The following is a 19,453-nucleotide window of genomic DNA, read 5'->3' as shown; positions in this document are numbered from 1 at the left end:
ATTCCCAACAAGCTCCCAGGCTATGCTCCTAGAGTAGCAGGGATCACGAGAGAATGGCAATTCGAGAAAAACCGTGGTGGGGTGGTGGTCTAAGCAGCCAAAGTAGATTTCACAGAGTCCTCAAGCCCTCCCTTAGAACAGCATACTGAGGCTAATTGTTTTAAAGCTAGGTTCCCCAAGCTGACTGGGCTCTTGCCTTATCTAAGTGCCAGTTCCCAGCTGATTCAAAGCACCCAATTACCTAGAGGGCTGGGGCATGGAAAGAGGGCTGGTCTCAGAGGTAGGCACCCGATGGTCTGAGTAACAGGTAACGGCAAACACATACTCAAAAGGCATGGGGGCTGGCCTGAAGTCTGACTGTTTCGTAGTGCCATGTACTTGCTATTTGTATTGATGCCAAGTCAGCAACAAAAGTAATGATGGTTACATTCAGGTTAAGACTAAAAGGTATGAAATACATTTTAGAAAAATTACATAAAATGGTTGAACACAGAAGATAATTCTGATGCTTCTGAAGGGATCAGCCCGAATTTTGTGAATGTGAAGTAGCTTATTCCTCCCAGAAGCCTAGACAAAGAGTGTGTGAGATACCTTCAAGCTGACTTCCATTATTCATATTGCTTAGTACCTATTTTCATGTCTAATCTATATAATTTTTGTAACGTTTACTGGATTTTTAAGAAAATGAGGGGTTTGGGTTAGAAGATTTCAGATGCCTCTTACAGCTTTAAGATTCTGTCCATGAAATTTGTATAATTAATTTCTTTTAAAATAACATTGTTAGAATTAGGCACACCAATGATCAGTCTAACTATCATTATCTAAAGTCAAAAGTGAATGAAGTATGCAGCTTGTTAGAAAAGTTGCATTAATGTGACAAGATTAACTTATTTTTTGGTTTCCCACTGCTAAATCAGCTATGTCAATGTAACATTTTTAGACACCTCAGAATAAAATGAGCTAGTCTGTGTGCACAAACTGATATCAAAGGAATTGAGGGAAAAAGTAATTGAAGGACTCTAGACAACAGTCTCAAAGACATTCTGCAATAACCTCAGTTGAACAGACTTTTTTATCCTTTTGGATCAGTTTAAACATTGTTGATGTTTTTGTCCTTCAAGAGGTGCAGAATTTCATTATGGATTTCTATGGGTTTTTGAGACCACACTTTTTAAAGTCTATGGTATAGCTTCTAGAAGAGGCCAAAACAACAGTGAATCCCAGAGGCTTACCCTTTTATTTGTTACCACTCTAGAGGTTGGTACTTCCGCTAATGAAATGTTTCCCACCACTGTGCCCTTTGGAAGTGCAGAGCACTCCTGAGCTAACCTTGAGTAGATGTGGGTGCTGAAGGGCGTGGGCTGAGCCCACTCACCCTGACCTCCCACACCTGCTCTCCACCCACTTGACCAGAGTAAGGCTTGCGGTTGGTGGTGACAGAACACCCTGAATCAAGTTCCCAGATCCAGATTGTGGGCTCAGGGTTAGGAATAAAGACTCATATGACTTCAAAAATATGTCAGTAGAAGCTCTGCTGTGCTATTGGTAAATGTATATTTTTAAATGTTTGAAAATGAAATACAGGCCTTCCATTTTTATCCTTTAATAAAGCTTCAGAATATACATAACTTATATTTTGCTTAAAACTCATAAATTTCTTGGTGCCAATAACTTATTAATAGAATATAACCAAGCTTCATGGAAAAATACTACGAAGAATTGACACAATGTACTTGGCCTTTTAAAAGACAGCCATTTGGAACGTGAGGCCATTTACAGAGTTGCAAGGAGCAACCTTAAAGACTGAGACAGGATTAACCAGGAGCTATATTGAATATTTTGGCCTGATTTATTTTATTTAGTTCATCATTGATTTAGTTCCTCTAAGAACATTAGAACAATATCCATAGCTAGTTTCCAGAGGTTTCTAAAGAAGTGGTATTTTGATGGGGCTCCCAGAAGAGAGTTGTGTGTTTTTCTGAGAGCAGTCCTTAATGTAGAGAGAGACAAGTCTTAATCTGTGGCAGCTGAGCAGAACTTCTGCTTGCCTAGTGAGGAAAATAACAATTTTTGATGGAGTCTGGACAGTCCTGTGTTGACCGTTGTTTCTAATTGAGAAGCTTGTCTCTGGCCTAGTAAAGTGCTAAAGATAAGCTTCAAAAATAAACTTTCTATTGGTGACCCTGGTTGTCACTCTACAGATGACATAATTAGTTGCAATAGCGTGCAAACATCTCTGATTAGGGAATAGATCTTTAAAGTACACTTGACACACAAAAATATGCTGGGTAGTTCTATTTGGTTTTGTTCTAACTGGCCTTGCTTCATTGAATAGGTTATGAATATTTCAGTATGTTTTTAAATTAGAATTCTGGTACAAGGTCAGCTCCCAGTACATACCTGTTGCTAGGACTGTAGTTACCATTTGCAGAGCATCTCTATCATGGCTACTAAATGTCAGCTACTGGCTAGAACCTCTTGGCAGTGTTCATTCTTTGCTGGAATTGTGCTAAGCCCCATGAAGAATAAGCTAAGATGGCAACTGAGAGTATCATGTGGTTTTCTTCCATATTCTGTTAGTATAGTGAAAGTGAATGTCGCTCATTCATGTCCGACTCTTTGCAACCCCATGGACTTATTAGTCCATGGAATTCTCCAGGCCAGAATACTGGAGTGGATAGCCTTTCCCTTCTCCAGGGGATCTACCCAACCCAGGGATTGAACCTGGGTCTCCCACTTTGCAGGTGGATTCTTTACCAGCTGAGCCACAATATAGTGAATTACGATAATAGATTTTTTTAGTAACCTTGATCATCAAATCTTAAACCAGCCTTGCATTCCTGAGACAAACCCCACTTGGTCATGTGGTGTTACCCCTTTTACGTTATATACTGCCAAGACATTGTATTTCTTCTTGAATCGCTTCCCTGGGACACCCCCTCCAACTTTCTTCACTCAGAATGTGCCCCCAGAGGGGAAGCTAGGACAACAGTAGGACTTATCTCACTGGTTTCCATTCTGGGCCGGGGAGTCATCACAGTCCCATGGCCCTGCCGAGTGTCCCGCTCGCTAGTTGTTTCTGGCAGAAGGGCGAATGCAGGCTCTTCCATCATCATGGCAAGAAATGGAAGCCCATAAGCTTTCTTAGGCACTGAAAAGCACGCCAGTTTTTGTTGCTTCAGGTTGTTTCTCTGCCAGACCTATAAGCTTGAACTGGAAACTACAGCTAATTAAGTTCTACATGGGCCAGTTTTCCTTTTCATGTTTGACTGTATTCCAAGTTGTAGCTTAGCAGCCTTTGACCAGTTTGTTCTAGAATTTGAACTTGAAAACTAAACCTTATTTCTCTCTCAAGTTTCCTTCAGCATTCGAGTTTAATGAATTCTTCTTGATTACAATTTTGGATCACCTTTATAGTTGTCTCTTTGGGACTTTCTTGTGCAACTGTGAACAGCAACGACTCAAAGAGGTAAGTGTATTATATTCCCTGGCTTTCCTGACTGCTGGAGGGCCTTGTCCCTTACATGCCACTGTAGAAGGGGGGCTGAATGGAGAGGACACTGGGTCTCACCCTCCCTCTGTTGTCTGTAAATGGAGGGCTGGCACTAAATGCCCTCCCCGGGTTCACCAGCCCCAGTGCATGTGTCTAATCTTCTAGCCCATTCTCTCAAGGTAGCAAGTTCAACTTGCTTTCCATCAAGCTTCTCCATTAGATTTACCTCTTCCTTTTCTCCTCACTTAGGGATAAAAGACAGAGATGATCAAAAGTGAGGAAGCATTGGGAGAAGGCAGTTTCACGAGTGTCCTCTGGTTCAGAGAAAAGGACTTCTGCTGGTGGAATATCTGAGAACTTAGGAGAAAAGAGCAGGTCCCCGGTGCCCACCTCCCCCTCTCTTAGCAGCCTCCCCACAGCTGACGACTCCCTCACCCCACAACCTCTGTGCTTCTCCCCAACCTCGCTGGCCTTCCCCATTCAGTATTTTCCCTTTTAATCCATCTCTAAACTTGGAGTCACCTGGACAGGCCCTGGTCCTCCTCTTGTTCCGTCTAGGTGACTTCGTCCATCTAAGGGATCTAAATGCTGTTTTCCTGTTCCTCTCTCTTTTGCATCCCACTCAGTACCACCTCTGCCCATCCACCCCAGCTGCCACATTCAGTCCCTCAGTGAGTGCTGGCAGCCCTGTCCCCAGGATGGATTTGTAATCTGGCTGCTTCTCACTGCTCCAAGCATGTTGAAGCCCCCTAACCCCCAGTCTTGCATCTGGACTAAGGCAGCTACCCAGAAGTGAGCTTGGCTCCCTGCATTTCTGACCTCCACACTCAATCCAAACACAGCAACAAGATGGGCATTCCCCAACTTCAGTCCCATCACGTTCCAGGCCTCTGCCTGAAACCTCCCTGTGGCTTCCCACTGATGTCAGGATCAAATCCACATTCCTGCAGGCCTATAGGAAGTTAAAAAGATTGAATTCAATGGCATGTGACTTATCTCAATAAAGCTGTTTTTAAAGAAAAAAAATATCAACAGAATATCGTTCATATGTCGAATTTAAACTCCTTTGGTCTTTTTTTTTTTAATCAAAATGTACTCTCTAAAAAATCATCATCTCTCGAGATCTAATTTACATACCATACAATTAATCCCTTTAAAGTGGACCATTCAGTGGTTTTTAGTATATTCAGTGTGTAATCATCACCACCATCTAATTTCTTAAAATTCTCATCCCCCCCAAGAAGAAACCCCATACCCATCAGCAGACACTCCCTAGTCCCCTCCCCCGAGCCCCAGCAACTACTAATCTATTTTTGGTCTCTACATATTCACCTCTTCTGGATATTTCATATAAATGGAATCATACAGTATTTGTCTTCCTATGTCTGGCTTATTTCACTAAGCATACTGTTCTCAAAGATCATGGATAATTAGCATATACCAGTGCCTCATTCCCTTTTTATTAGTGAATAATATTCCACTGTATGGAGAGGCCACCGTTTGTTTATCCAGTCATTAGCAGATAGACATTTGGGTTGTTTCTACTTTGGTGGTTCTTACCAATACTGCTGCTATGAATGTTCATGGTCAAGGTTCTGTGAAGACATATGCTTTTACTTCTGTTGGGTAGACACCCAGGAGCTCTATGCTTAACCCTGAGGAACCACCAGACTTTTTCCAAAGTAGTTGCCACATTTTACATTTACCCTAAGCAATGTCTTTCTTAGGGTCCTGTTTTCACATCTTTGTAGACACTTGTTATTGTTTATCTTTTTGATTCTAGCCATCCCAATTGGTGTGAAGGAGTATTTCATCATGATTTTCATGTGTGTTTCTCTGATGACTAATGATACTGAGCATCTTTTCACGTGCTTATTGGCCATCTATATATGTCTGTGCACAAATGTTTCTTCAGCTCCTTTGCCCATTTTTGAGTTATCTGTGAGGAGGGAGTGGCGACCCACTCCAGTATTCTTGCCTGGAGAATCCCTTCGACAGAGGAGCCTGGCGGGCTACAGTCCATGGGGTCACAAAGACTTGGACCCGACTGAAGCAACTCAGCATGCACACATGTCTTTTTATTATTGAGTGAGAAGAGTTTCTTATGTGTTCTTTATCAGATATGGTTTGCAAATATCTTGTTTATTCTGTGCAGTGTCATTTCACATTTTTGGTAGTGTCATTTGAAACACACAAGTTTTTTGTTTTGATGAAGTCTAACTTATCCAAGATTTCATTGCCTAACCCCAAGGTCATGAAAATTTAAGCCTGTGTTTTCTTCTAAGCATTTTATAGTTTTAGCTTTTATGTTTAGGTATATAATCGATTTTGAGTTACTTTTTGTTTGTGGCAGGACGTAAGTGTTCATTTATTTGCATGTGGTTATCCAGTTGTTTTTTTTTTTAATTGGAGGCTAATTACTTTACAATATTGTGGTGGTTTTTGCCATACGTTCACATGAATCAGCCATGGGTGTACATGTGTTCCCCATCCTGAACTTCACTCCCACATCCCTCCCCATCTCATCCCTCAGGGTCATCCCAGTGCACCCTCCCTGAGTACCCTGTCTCATGCATCGAACCTTTATCCAGTTTTCTTAGCACTGTTTGTTGAAATAGTCTCCCATTGAATTTTCTCGGAATCCTTGTTGAAAATCAGTTGACCATAAATGTGACAGTTTTTCTCTGTACTCTCTATTCTATTTCATTAATGTCTATCCATCCTATGCCAATACCACCTGTATTGATTACTGCAGCTTTGCAGTAAGTTTGTAAATTGGGAAGTGTGAGATTTCCACATTTGTTCTTTTCTTCCAAGATTGTTTTGGCTATTTGGGGTTCCTTGAAATGCTGCTATTTCTTATAAATATAAAATATGAAACAGTCCTAATTGAATCTCCTCTGTCTAGATAACTTGGGGAGTAGTCAGCAGATTGGTGGAAAGCACTCCTGGCCCTCACCATTTTCTCATTTGGACAATGTACTGTAAAATTGGGAGGTGGGGATCTATAATTTAATGATATGTTCTCTATATAAGGCTTTAGCCCCAGATAGTCATGACTTTCCAGTGAAAGGAATATTATCTGTAAATTCTATCTATGGTCCTTAATATTAAGGGTCACAAGAGCAAGCTGCAAAAAAGAATAAAAAATGTATTGTTAAATAGGGGCACCATCATCCTGCAACTGGTAGAAAGTTCTCGTTCTGCCTTCACATAGTCACAGTCACCAGACGTCATCTCACTCAGCAGTATGTTTTTGAGACAGCCCCACCTCGAGGTCATGCACACAGTGGGGTGGGGTGGGGCTTAATAAATGTTCCTGATTTTTATCATTTGAACTCACTTCATTATTCAAGTTCCTTTTCTCTACGTGATACAAGCTCTTGAGGATATGAAGGAAAGTTGAATTTTTTTCACTGTATTCCTTGTTTGGTTTTCAGGATGTATCTACAAAGACTGTATCTTTATGGTCATATATCAATAGCCAGCTGGATGAATTTTCTAATCCCTTCTTTGTGAATTATGAGAACCACGTCCTCTATCCTGTTGCTAGTCTGAGTCATTTGGAATTATGGGTAAACTATTACGTGCGATGGAATCCACGAATGAGGCCTCAGGTATGTTTTTCTCATTTTGAAAAAAGCGTATCTTTCTGCCCAAGGAAAGATGATGGTGTAGAATTATATGAAAGCACAGAGCTGATGAAGTGTTGTTAAGTTACTGCTTCCTGCTCACTCGCCCCTCCTTCCTCAGGACGCTTTCCCTGCCCTTGGCCTCTCATCATGCTGGCAGGCGGTGCCCCGAGAACCTTTTCTGCCCCTCCCCTGCACCCCCGCTGAGGGCCCAGCTTCTGTCACTATGCATGAGGCAAACATCTAACACGGACATAGGGCTGCTAGCTGCTTCCCACATCTGAGCGATGAGGGCAGCCGGCATGTCCACACTGGCGCAGACACACTGAGCACATTTCTGTGGGGCTGGAGCACGTTTCTACCTACTGAACACCCAGATCCTGGGCTGAATGTATGGTTTGAGTAGTAAACACACCAACTTTGATTAAGAGTTGTAAAATGCTCTTTTATTAAGAATATCTGAAACCAGGGAGATAGTCTCAGCCCTTTTCCCACGAAACCTAACAGTATAGTTAGACAACGTCAGTGGTCAGTATTCTAAATACAGGTTTTCAATTTCGTGGCCAGGAAGCCATCAGTCCCTATGCTCATGGCTGTATGAAGAAGCACCCCTCTTACTAGTCCCAAGGCATGTGGACACTTAACAGTTGGCTGTGGCCTTCAAAAGACTGCCTCAGAAGCATGGTTCCCAAACCTGGCCCCTTATCAGATATGGTTGCACCCACATCTCATGCAACTCCCAACTCGTGCTCCAAAGTCAGCACTGTGACAGTCCTGTAGTGGAGGGCCTCCAGCTGGGCCCAGAGCAGGTTGGGGAGTGGGCCAGGCCTTGGTGATGTTGGAGACCCAAGGTGCGCAGGTCCAGGCCTTTGGACTTGATCCTGGGGGCTGCAGGAGCCACCCTTGGGGTTGCAGGAAGCTCCCTCTAGCAGCACAGTTCAGGAACAAGGAGGGTGGCCATGGAGACCAGCACAGGGATCGGCAGGAAGGCTGGTGTCCAGTGATGGGGCGGGGAGCTGGGCTAGACAGAGGGGAGGCGGTGGGGACAAGCCTCTTTTCTCTGAGGAGGAGGGCCCTGCTGACATCTTGTGTGTTATTTCCTTTGGGACCCTTTTGGCTTTCATCTCATACATGGCAGCACAGGGTGACTGGCTCCTAGATGGGCATTTTCTCTGCTTTCTTCTAAATGTAAACAGTGGATGAGAAAACAGAACAAAAGGCTGCATGGAGATGTAAGATGAGTGTCTCGGCCTGGGCAGGTGTGAAGCTGTGTGCTCACCCGCATGGTCTCCTCTCTCTGACCCCGATGGTGGGCGGTTAGTAATGGCCACTTGATTACAAAGCAAGTGGAATCAAGTCCCCCACAGCAGGGACATATCAAGTAGGCCCAAGGCTAAGAGAGGAGGTTTGCCTACCCCCCAGTGGCCTCTGGAATCAGCAACTAAGGCAACTTTCCTTGTTTGGGGGGGTCTCTGCCATCAGATTCCCACATTAGCGCCCCCTCCCTCCTTCTTGGGGCCAAAGTCAGGAGTTAGTTCCGAGCCTCTTCTGGGCTGCTTCCCAAGCACCCTACTGTGTTGGAGACACTGGGTGCCTCCCCCACCACACCTAGCCAAATTGCTTGTCCCTGTTGTCCCTGTCCATCTGTCTTGAATCTCTCATGTGCTCATGTCTCTGGTCACTCTCAGTCTAGTCTCTTTTTCATCTGTCCCCTGCTTCCCCTCTTCCTTCACCAGGGTGATCACTACTCACATGCCTAATGGGACAGTTCCCAGACTCTCTGGGGAGGGCACGATGAAACACGCAGGCCCAGTAGCCGTGGGGTCTCCAAGAGGACCCCCACCCAGAGCAAGTGCTCTTCCAGCCAGTCCCTACAGGATGAAGCCCAGTGTGTGAGTGGAAAGGGTCAGAGGAGAGACAGCTCCAGGCAGAAGGGCCAGCGAATGCAAGGCATCTGCCAAAACCTGGGAGGTTTGAGAATGAAGGAGGGGAGTAGGGGCAGGGCCCAGTGAAAGGTGAGCAGGGGAGGCAGGCTGGGGTCAGATCACACAAGGTCAGGGTCTTACCTTCAGGGCAGCAAGAAGAAGCCCCTGGAAGGTGTCCATGTCATCTCAGGGCCTGGCTGAGGCTCAGGACCCAGGCTAGTGGCTTCTGTGGAGATCGTAGACAGGGGCCAAGGGGGAGATACCCAGACCCCCACCCCATGCCCCCTCAGCTGGTGACTCTGCCCGCCCCCGTCTGCTGAGATTCACAAGGGCTGTGGCAGGTGATGATGAGAGCTTGTGAGCTGAGTGCAGGACAGCATGGGAGCCATGACCCCAAGCTTCAGGCTGGTGGAACTCCACCCTGGGAAGGCCCCTCTCATCCCTCCGTGGTCCAGGAGGGTGAGGTGGGGCAGGGGTGCCGGCGAGGCTGCCAGAGGTTTTGTGAACACAGACAAGGGGCCCTCTCCCAGTGCTGCCCTCTCCAGGGCCTTCTGCCCGCGCCTGTTCTCACTCATGAAGCCGAACACAGCTTCACGGTGGAGGGAGGGTTTTCAGTCAGCAGCGTGAGGTCCATGCTGCCAAGTGGCAGCTGAGGCCCAGAGGGGACCACCCAGCCCTCAGCCCCTCTGGGAGTCTGGCTCCCCTGGGAGGGAGAACGGAGTCCCCATGCCTCAGCCAAGCCACAGCTCCCAGGGCGGGCCCCCGGGCCCCCGAGCAGAGGTGGGGGTGAGGGTCAGGAGGCCGGGGCTGGGCTGACCGCATCTCCGCCCGCAGACGCCCACCCACCAGAACCTCAAGGAGCTGCTGGCTGTCCGCGCAGAGCTGCAGAAGCGGGTGGAGGACCTGCAGCGGGAAGTGGCGGCGCGCGCCTCAGCCTCGTCGGAGCGGGGCTCCTCGCCATCGCACTCAGTGACACCCGTGCACACGTCAGTCTGACACTGCTGTCCCTGTGGCCCAGGCGGGGCTCCTGTGACGTTCCTCACGAAGCCCTGTGCCCGCCTCGTCTGGGTGGCGCTTCCCACCAGTGACGGATCTGTGCTAGGGGACGGCCCCCACTCTCATCAGTGCTGTTGTGCCATCAACACGTCTTTCCCTCCTGCCAGCACTTGCCCAGGGCCGCGTGGGGGACCCTTGGGCGAGTAGAATGCAGGGTTCAGGCTCAAGGTGGGACATCCTTGTAAAAACCAACCCACCCCCTTTTAAAGGCTGCATTGCCAGCCCCAGGGCCTCTTTCGGCTCTTAGCGCCAAACCCTAGGGCCTGACAATTAACTCTTGGCTGGGGAAGACAGACCATCACCATCTCCCCATGCCAGCAGTCCTGCTGCACCAGTTACCAGTGTGTACATATAAGGTATTTTTTAAAAAGAGAAACATACCTTTATTTTCCTATGTCCTTTTTTTTTTTTTAAATGTTTAGTCACCGAAGGAGACACCTGCTTGACTGAACTGGGTGAGCATGGTCAAGCTGGGCTCATGCGAACTCTGCTGTGGTTCATTTGAATGTGGTCACCTCAGACCGTGTGTCCTGTCCTCCCCTGACTGTGGGACCTGCCTCCCGAGGCGGCCCAGGCGCCTGTCCCCTGCCCCTTGCTACTGCTGACAGCTGACTGTCAAGGCGGGTCTTCTCTCACCTGTTACCTGCTGTCTGAAGTAATAGTTCTCGTTTCATCAAGATCCCTTCAAACTCAGTTTATTCTTGTCACTGCATTTTGGTACTTTAAAGCCACCACGGCACTGTGACTTTGGATGCCAAAAGCAGAGCGCTCACCTCCCTCAGTTTCCTGGTCTCAGGGCCTTTTCCTGCCCATCTCACAGCTTCTGTCTCTGGGCTCCAGGACTCCATGAGCCTGAGCAGGCATTCACTGACCATCAGACGCTCCATCCACTAGCACTAGAGCTCTGAACTGCTCTGGGTGGCGAGTCAGAGTCTTGCACATTTGCACTCTGCCCTCCTCCTCCTTGTGCCCAGCACTGCGCCCATGCCTGCCAGCCCCCAAGACCTCATCCCCCCGGAGGAATTAAGCTTGCCTTTGAGTGGAGGAGAGCTCACCGGGTGAGACCTGAGTGCAACTTCATAGTAGTATCTGGTTGGTTTCAAATTACTGGATGCTACCCAAAGCCCTTTGGTCAACTAATATTGACCTTAGTTTTGAAAACATTCTTAAACGTTTTTTTACACTTAAATACTTAAGAGAATAGATGTTTTTCAACTTGGAACCTTCTGATTCTTATAGAAAATTATCTGGTATCTGTAAGGTATCATATTTATTCTATGTAATTTGATAACCTAAAAAAAATTCTCCATTTTTACCATCTGGGGGATTTGTTTCTAAACTGCATTTTAATTGATGTAACTTTTGATTCCTGCTTCCAGAATAGCTAAAAGCTTATTTATGAATGGGTATGCTGGATTATTCATTGATATGTGGATTTCTTACAAACAGGGACCCATTTTTTTTCCTTGGAAATATCTATACATAATCCCCCCGCTGCCCTAAGACCACTAACCTTGTTGTGGACTGGATGATGTTTTTGTGAACCAGAGAAGTCAAGGTCAGCTATCCTGCCGCAGGGATTGCACCTGCAGGGAGCTGCCCCACTCCACCCCTCCCCCTTCCACGTGCTGGGCCCTAGGAGGACCCCTAGAAGCTCCCATTTGGTTTCAAAGCAGCACAATAGAGCATTTCCTTTGTGTCTTCCTAGCACAGAACTGTTTCTAAAACAACTTGAAGTATAGTTTTGTTATGTAAGCAATTCTTTCTCGGTTTTATTTAAGTGTACTAGAATGTAAAACCTTTATGGTTCAGGTTTTTAAAGACTGGTACAGTATGATATTTGCCTCATCTGATGCACTGTATTTCAATCTGTAATTAAAATAATGTTTGCTCCGTGGTCTCATTTTTTGTTGTCTTTATTTTTGGTAATTTTTCCCTTGTGGAAAATTAGTAAACATTCGTGTTCAAGTCTTTGCAACCCCATGGACTATAGCGCACCAGGCTCCTCTGTCCATGGGGATTCTCCAGGCAAGAACATGGGAGGGAGTTGCCATTCCCTTCTCCATTGGATCTTCTTGAGCCAGAGATCAAACCTGGGTCTCATGCATTGACAGGCAGATTCTTTACCATCTGAGCCACCAGGAAAGTCCATTTTACTTACACAAAAATTTATTATGTGTCAAACACAGTCAATACATGTAAAGTACTCTTACATGATTTAATTCATTTTCTAAGTGGTAAATGCAATTCATCCTAAGACTTGAGTGTGTTGGCTGAAATAGGTAACTACTCTAAAATCGGCAACACCTTAAGAAAACACTCAAGATGTGAGGACAGGGCTGGAACCCCGAGAGGCGGGTGTGGCCCTTAGGAGGCCTGGCCAGCTTTCCAGGCCATGAGTCCTAGACCTTAAATGGGACAGACTTCTGGGGAACCACAGGGTCCCCACCCAGAGTCTCCAGAGGGAGTGCTGGCCTTTATGGGAGCTATAAAGGCCTGGATGAAACCATGCTGGCCCCTGCATATAAGGCCCCTTCTTCTAAGGCCTGATGTCCCTGTCCTTCTCCACGCAGGTGTGGGGGCCCCAGCAGCGACACAGCAGCAAGGCTGGGAGGGCCACAACTTCTGCACGGGAGAGTCACATGGGGGTTTGGGTTAGAGGACTTGGTGCTATTTTACTACAAGGTTGGTACGGCACAAAATACCATCACACTGTGAGACCCTCCCAGCGGCCCCCATATCTTCCTCATGGAGTGACAAGGGCAGCTCCACCTCCAGACCACTCTGCCTGCACACCCTGGCCCCTTCCCCTTTCTATGGCTCAATCACATGTCACCCGAGTGGACCCTGGCTTTCTTTGGAGAAGACAATGCTGTGGGCTCAGGAGTCGTGAGTCGGGGGCCTGCCTCTGTGCCTCCCTACCCCCATGACATCTCCAGGCCTCAGCTCCCCGTCATGCAGGAGACCACCCCAGGACGGCTGACACTAAGCTGCTCAGCATGAAGGGAAGTGCCAGAACCCTGACCCTCTCAAGAAAGGCCTTTGGGTCCATAATAATGAATTAGGAAAACAAGCATCACTTAACAAAGGGCGTGCCTTCACACCGGCAGAACCAGGGATTGGTTAGGTTCCACTTTGTTTAATGCAAACACGAGAGAGCTTACAATTCATACTCAAACACAAGCACAGAAAAAGTATAGGAGATCCTGCCATCAGTCTCCACCGCTTCTTTCTCAAGAGAACTGGGACTAACCCCCAAGCAGCCAAGGCAGTGGGCCTGGTGCCACTCTCTGGGTGACACCTAGGGTGCCCTGCCTCCATCCTTCAGGAGCTCAGAGTTGTTATAAACACTGAGTCCCCCATCTCACCCCCAGTTAAGCTGATAGCAATTAGATATGGTCAGCTGGCCATTCTAGCATACTTGCTACCTCCGTTACCACCTGGGATGGACCCAAGCCAGTCAATACAGCTTCCAGGTGGACATGGCTACGAGAGCCCCAAGAATCAGCAAGCATCAGTGCCCTGTCCCAGGCCCCAGGATGGAAGCTCTGCAAATGGATGGCTGAGTGACTTTCAACACCCCAGTCACCAGCGCAGAGCTGGGTGCTGGGCTCCAGGCTCAATGCAGAGGGCACTGAGACAGACAAGGAAGGGCATGGTGGGTCTCTCTTAACCCAAGTCAGTGGTACCGAGCAAATGGATCCACAGAGCGCTGACTCTTATCACTGACAGGATTTCAGGGTCTTCACCAGATGTGCCTTGCTGCAGAGCCAAGGTGCCCCACTGGGGGCACTGCGCCCAGCCATGCTGAGGATGCCACAGGCCACATGGCTCCCTTCCTAGTCACCACTGTGACTTCTCTATAAACGTCCAAACTTCCCGGTGGCCAGGAGAGCCTCTTACCATGCACAAGTGCTGCCTTGTGTCTTTCTCTGAAATGCCTGCAAACGGTGGTGAGCGGTCCTCCTAACTTGATGAGTGCTGCCCTGATCCCTCCCAACTCCAGGGCCCCAATGTCACCCTCTTTAGGTGACAGCAGGCTACCAATGCAAAAGTCCTTCAGAGTGGCCTCCAGCCCAGCACCTGACCGGTGCTGGGGATATCAGTCCACGAGGACAGGCGGGGGAGGTGCAGGAGACGGGCTGAGCTCACCAGCACTGCCTCCACGGCTCACTTCCTGCTGTCTTCTCAATGCTCCTCACCCCTGGCCACACACAATCTGGCCTGCCTGGCATGAGCCTCCAGACACGGGTGACGCGGGGCCCATGACATGCTCTCCATAACATGAACACACGAGGGAGGCACACGCGGTCTGACCTGCAGGGTCTGTTCTGATGTCAACTGTCTCCCTAAGAAGTCAGAGTTGTCTTGTCCTAGCCTGGTAGATGTAAAAGAGCCGACATACAGCCGTCCTGTAGCATGTGAAGCAGACTCACATGAGGCTTCCAGAAGCACTTTCTAACACTGCAAACTCATCCATAGATGGGGGGCTCTAGACTTTCGCTCAGCCCCTGACAGCAGCGCCCAGTGGGGATCAGGATCACACGTGGCCCAGACAAAAAGTTCCAGGAAGACAGCCTGGCTCCAGCCCACCGCAGACAGAACCCTCCAGTCTGGGTGCCCCCAAGCCCCCAAGCAATCTCCATCACAGGCAGGCCAGCAGATGACCAGAGTGTGCCCAAGTCACATGAGTGCCCACACCAAGACCATGCCCCTTCCCCTCCTCCCACAGACATCTCCAGGCAGACAGTGGGCATGTTTCAGGCTCTGACGCTCATTCTGTCATGTGTAGCTCCTGCTACCAAAATAAGAACACACATGGGAGTGGGGTGGGGAACCCTCCGCGGCCCAAGTATAAAACGCAATGCTGCAGCATAAGTGATTCCTGAAGCTAATCACGTCAGACTGGAGACCACATCCATGCCCTGGCATCATAGGGGAATTGGGCCCGAGAGCCACAGCTTCCTACACATACATCCAGGAGATTGCTCCACATCCAGGCGGGGATACTGTGACATGCAAGTTTGCACTTAAGTAAATGAAAAGTCAGGGAGCCCAGCAGCGTAAGGGCTGGATGGAAAGAGGGATGGAAATAAACCCCCCCGGGTGTGGCGTGTGTGCCCGCACTGTCTCCTGGTGCTCCCCAGTGCACTCCTCGTGGCCAGGTCCCTGCCCACAGCCTTTCCAGAAACCCACCGGGCAAGTCAGTGCAGTGTGGAGGGGACCACAGGGCCCTGGGTTCACAATCCTGCCCATCCTCTGGCCCTCCCTCTGCTCAGTCCCCCCTCCCCAGCTTGATAAGGCCTGCGGGCAGGGTAGCCTAGGGAGGCATCGACCCTGGGCACTCGAGGTTGGCCCTGGCTTTTGGCGGGGCCAGCCTCGGATTTGGGCAGCAAGCCTCTTGGGGGTCCCAGTGGCAGGGTGGGCACATGAGCCAGACTCACAAACACCCAGAGCTACGTCTGGGAAACTGAGGACAAGAAGCCAATGACATCGAAGGAGTGGTGTGGCAGCCGTGGGTCCAGATGAAACAAGGAGCTGGGGCTCCGGCGGTGGCCCCGTGTGCCCACAGCCTGCCTGGCGGAGTGGGGCCTTGCATCCTCGGCTCCTCAGATCCGGGGCGGTTCAGGGGGCGGCGGCTCCGTGGACTGCGTCTGCAGGGCCGAGTATTTCACTAGGGACATGAGATGCCCATCAGGAGGGAGTCACATGAAGACAGACACAACCACATCCTTCCCTGGGCACAGAAACCTGGCTCCCAGCCTGTCTGTCCTGGACGATTGGCCTCTGGCAGCTGCTGTGCTCCCAGAGAGAAGGAAGGAGTGGAGGGACCCGGTGACCACCTGGCCCTCCATTTCCTCACCTGTAAACTGGGAATATGCAGGAGACCTAGGTTCGATTCCTGGGTCAGGAAGATCTCCTGGAGAAGGGAATAGCTACCCACTCCAGTATTCTTGCCTGGAGAAACCCATGGACAGAGGAGCCTGGCAGGCTACAGTCCATGGGGTCACAAGAGTCAGACATGACTTAGTGACTAAACCACCACCCACCCAAACTGGGAATGGTTCTATTGGAGCAACTGGGACGAGTTTCTTTTTTTTTTTGCAAGATCTTAGTTCCCTGACCAAGGATTGAACTTAGGCCCTCAGCAGTGAAAGCACAGAGTCCTAACCACTGGACAGCTGGGAAACTCCGAAGGGAGGAATCTTTAAAATAATTTTTTTATGTTCTTTACTGAATCTATTCCAATATTTCTTCTGTTTTATATTCTTTTTATTGGCCTTGAGGCACAAGAGATCTTAGTTCCCCGACCAGGGATCGAGCCTGCACCCTTTCCATTGGAAGTACAGAGTCTCAACCACTGGACCCCCAGGGAAGTCCCTGGGAGGAGTATTTTAAATAAAGCATGTAACACAGCACCTGGTACATGGCGATACTCACATGATGGTAGCCAAGAGTTTAAAAGAACGACTACAGTCACTGCTACTGTGGAATCTGTGTTCCCGTGTTTGAAATTCTGGACTATTGCATCCAGACAGTGCAGCGCTGCCACAGACCATTCTAGGCCACCACATGGAGCCCTGCCCATCACATCCCCGGGGGCGCCCCTCTGCCCACAAGACAGCCACCTTGGCACCCATCCCAGGACAGGCACACCCCAGCTCCTGTCTTTCACGCCCACCCTGACCTGCAAGCCCCCAGGCCTTGGGTGATGGAAAGCGGCCTGCCCCCTTCTCCACAAAGCCTTTCCTGACTGCCTTGCTGGCATTCTGGGGCCACAGGTTGCATCTGCCTTGAGTGGTTGGCCACCCTGGGCCAGAAGCCTGATGCCACACAGCTTGTCATGGCTGGCGCTTCCATACCCAGGAGGGCTTGATGAACACAGAACAGGGTCGGGGAGGGCAGGGACTCCCATTATGGGGTCTGTGTTTTTTACAAGTTCTGTCTTGCCTTTGGCAGTTTTCAAATGGAAAGGGCCTGGGACTCCATCTAGAGATTCCCCACAAGCTTCTGTGGGCACTTGGCTGGGAGTGTGTGTGTTTTCACTCACAGGGTGCCCCTCAGTGTGCAGACGGCCCTGACTGCGGTCCCGGCGTGCCCAGTGTCAGGAGGCTGGAGTCTGGCAGGGGAGAGCAGAGTGCTGGGCCCCTGACTTCTGCAGCCCATCTTTCTGGCTGGAAGTTTTAGGAATGCAGACCTCTGAGGCCCTGCTTTCCCAACACAGCTCTGCTCGGTGCTGGCCCCACCATTAGGAGGCCTTCAGCAACTGAAAGTGACTAGGAAGTCCTCACCTTGGGGCTCCTCACATACGACGGCCTCCAGGTTCTCCCCCTTCACGTAGTCCGCATTGAGACCCTCTGCAAAAGGCCAAGGGTGGAGTTTATGATTGACACAGAAGCAAAGGGTCCCTGGCTATGATGGACAGACAACTCCTGACCAAGCCCTCCATTATGGTGCAAAAGCCCAAGCCCCTTAATGAACTCAGACTCCCAAACCCTGGACTACCCAAATGTGCTGCCCTGCCCAGGGGTTCTCAGCTGGACGGGCTCCTGCAGACAGTGGGAAGAAGTCTGTCCCTGCTGCAGTGTGGAGGGCCAGGACCCACTGACAGCTGCTCCAGTCTAGTCAGTTTGGGGGCTTTCTCCTCACTTAATGTCCAAACACAGTTTGGGGACTCTATGAAGCTGAGTACACCCCACGTCTCCTTCTGCTGCTGCTGCTTGGGGAGACTCAATAGTCCATGTCTTAATTCCAGAAACCTCATCAGAGCCCTGGCCCTGTGGGAAAATCGGACCATGGTTCTCACAAACCCACTGAGCAGGAGCCAGTGCGAGTCACTCCACCATCCTGGGCTGCACTCAGGTTCCTGCCTGCCCTGGGCATTGCTGGGCTCAAGATGGACACCGGGCGGGCCCAGGAAAGATGGATGTGTGGCTAGTTAGCAGGTGTGGTCAGCGCTCACTTGGGCCAGCAAGGCTGATGGATGAGCAGGCACACGGAGGGGCACCCTGGGCCTCCCGACTGTGTGCTCAGATGCCAAGCTGGCATGCGCCACACTGTCTTCTGCCCACGGGCAGCACTCTGGTTGCTCCTCAGGGATGACCGCCGGTGGGCATCTGAGTCCTAGAGAGGGCCTCCACCCCAACCCCAGCACCTCTGAGACACAGCCACGCCCAAATGCCCACATGTATCAGGGAAAAGTAAAGATGGTTGTGAGTGCCAGGGAATGGGATGGGGTGGAGCGAGGCGAGGAGACAAGAGCAGCATGAAGGGGAGGGAGGAGTTGGGTGGGTGATGAAGGGCAGACACCAAAGCAGAAGGGGACAATGAGTTAAGTCAGAGCACGTTGTTACCTTGACCTTCTGCTGCATCTGAAGGCAAGACACAAAACTTAGGACCCTGGAGCAAAAACTCAGCCCCTGGCAACAAGCCAGGTGGGCTTTCCACGCAACACGCTGACCCTTGGCTCTGGAGGGCAGAGACAGGGGAAACAGAGGGTCCCCAAGGCCAGGACCTGTTTGGTGGCAGGAGAGACTGCAAGGCCCCGAGCACCATGGCAGGGTCAGGCCCTCCTAGCAGTCGTGTGCTGTCCCCCGGGGCATCCCCGTGCACCGAGTGCAGAGTGGCTTCTGCTTGGCCTTCCCCGACTTACTTCCCTGTGTGAGTGGCTGAGGCTTAACAGAAAGGGTGGGGATGGAAGATGCTGAGTCCTGGCTTCTCAGGGGATTGACCCCCCTCCACACACACACATATCCACAGGGCTCCTCCTGATGCTACCCAAACACAGAGGCCACGGACACTTCGGTGGATGAAACACACACACAGGCACCCACGGGTGCCGACAGTTCAGAGTGATGGGATGGGGCGGTGACACAGAAAACAGCAAGCCCCCATCCCGCGCCATGGGCTGCACAGTGGGTCAGCAGAGGGCGCTGCGGCAGCAGGCAAGATAGACATCCTCCCACAGGCTGGAGGGCAGGAAGGCAGCCCGGGAGGGTGTCCCAGGCCCAAAGGATGAAAGCTGCTAGGGGAAGAGAGGGCATGTCGGACAGGGTGCTGGAGAGAGCAGTGCATCCTCAGGGAAGTCAGTGCAGCTGTGCAGAAGGGCTTCTGGGGACACGGACCACAGGCGGGGAGTACAAGGGACATGGATGGAACCATACCATGAAGGGCTTTGAACGTTAAGCTCAGGGGCTGGGTCACAGGCACACGGGAGGTCCAGGGGGAGCAGTCTCTGCACACTTGAAACAGGGCCCGCAGGCTGTTCAGAGCAGAGAGAAGTGGCAGGGAGCTCAGGGCAGGCGGCGGGGGAGGGGAGCTGATGGAACTGCCTAGATGTAGGACAA

General features: G+C 50.0%; 2 protein-coding genes across 10 annotated transcripts in view; one reads left to right on the top strand and one right to left on the bottom strand.

Annotated features, from left to right (window-relative positions):
- MTMR1 (myotubularin related protein 1) overlaps positions 1-12,009 on the top strand; it is a 61,624-nt gene extending 49,615 nt beyond the window's left edge. For 5 of the 6 annotated variants that reach the window (XM_025276559.3, XM_025276558.3, XM_025276560.3 and 2 more), the window contains 3 exons: positions 3,356-3,469; positions 6,934-7,110; positions 9,885-12,009. In XM_025276559.3, the coding sequence (XP_025132344.2) occupies positions 3,356-3,469; positions 6,934-7,110; positions 9,885-10,046 (453 nt within the window). In that variant the 3' untranslated portion in view covers positions 10,047-12,009. Of the gene's footprint in view, positions 1-3,355; positions 3,470-3,742; positions 4,520-6,933; positions 7,111-9,884 lie in introns of those variants that run through there. The other variant, XM_025276562.3, reaches the window with a different exon arrangement.
- A 244-nt stretch (positions 12,010-12,253) lies between these two features.
- The window catches only part of CD99L2 (CD99 molecule like 2), a 120,272-nt gene continuing 113,072 nt past the window's right edge, over positions 12,254-19,453 (bottom strand). Inside the window, exons 8-10 of one of the 4 annotated variants that reach the window (XM_025276564.3) lie at positions 19,271-19,438; positions 17,399-17,464; positions 12,254-15,780 (exon numbers count right to left, since the gene is read on the bottom strand). In XM_025276564.3, coding sequence (XP_025132349.2) covers positions 15,716-15,780; positions 17,399-17,464; positions 19,271-19,438 — 299 coding nt within the window. In that variant the 3' untranslated portion in view covers positions 12,254-15,715. Of the gene's footprint in view, positions 15,781-17,398; positions 17,465-18,460; positions 18,479-19,270; positions 19,439-19,453 lie in introns of all 4 variants that reach the window. The other 3 variants (XM_006059674.4, XM_006059675.4, XM_006059678.4) reach the window with 3 other exon arrangements.

This window comes from Bubalus bubalis, chromosome X, assembly GCF_019923935.1.
Source record: "Bubalus bubalis isolate 160015118507 breed Murrah chromosome X, NDDB_SH_1, whole genome shotgun sequence".
Classification (NCBI taxonomy): domain Eukaryota; kingdom Metazoa; phylum Chordata; class Mammalia; order Artiodactyla; family Bovidae; genus Bubalus; species Bubalus bubalis.
Note: the sequence above shows the minus strand (reverse complement) of the source record. Positions and strands in the feature narration are given on the sequence as shown.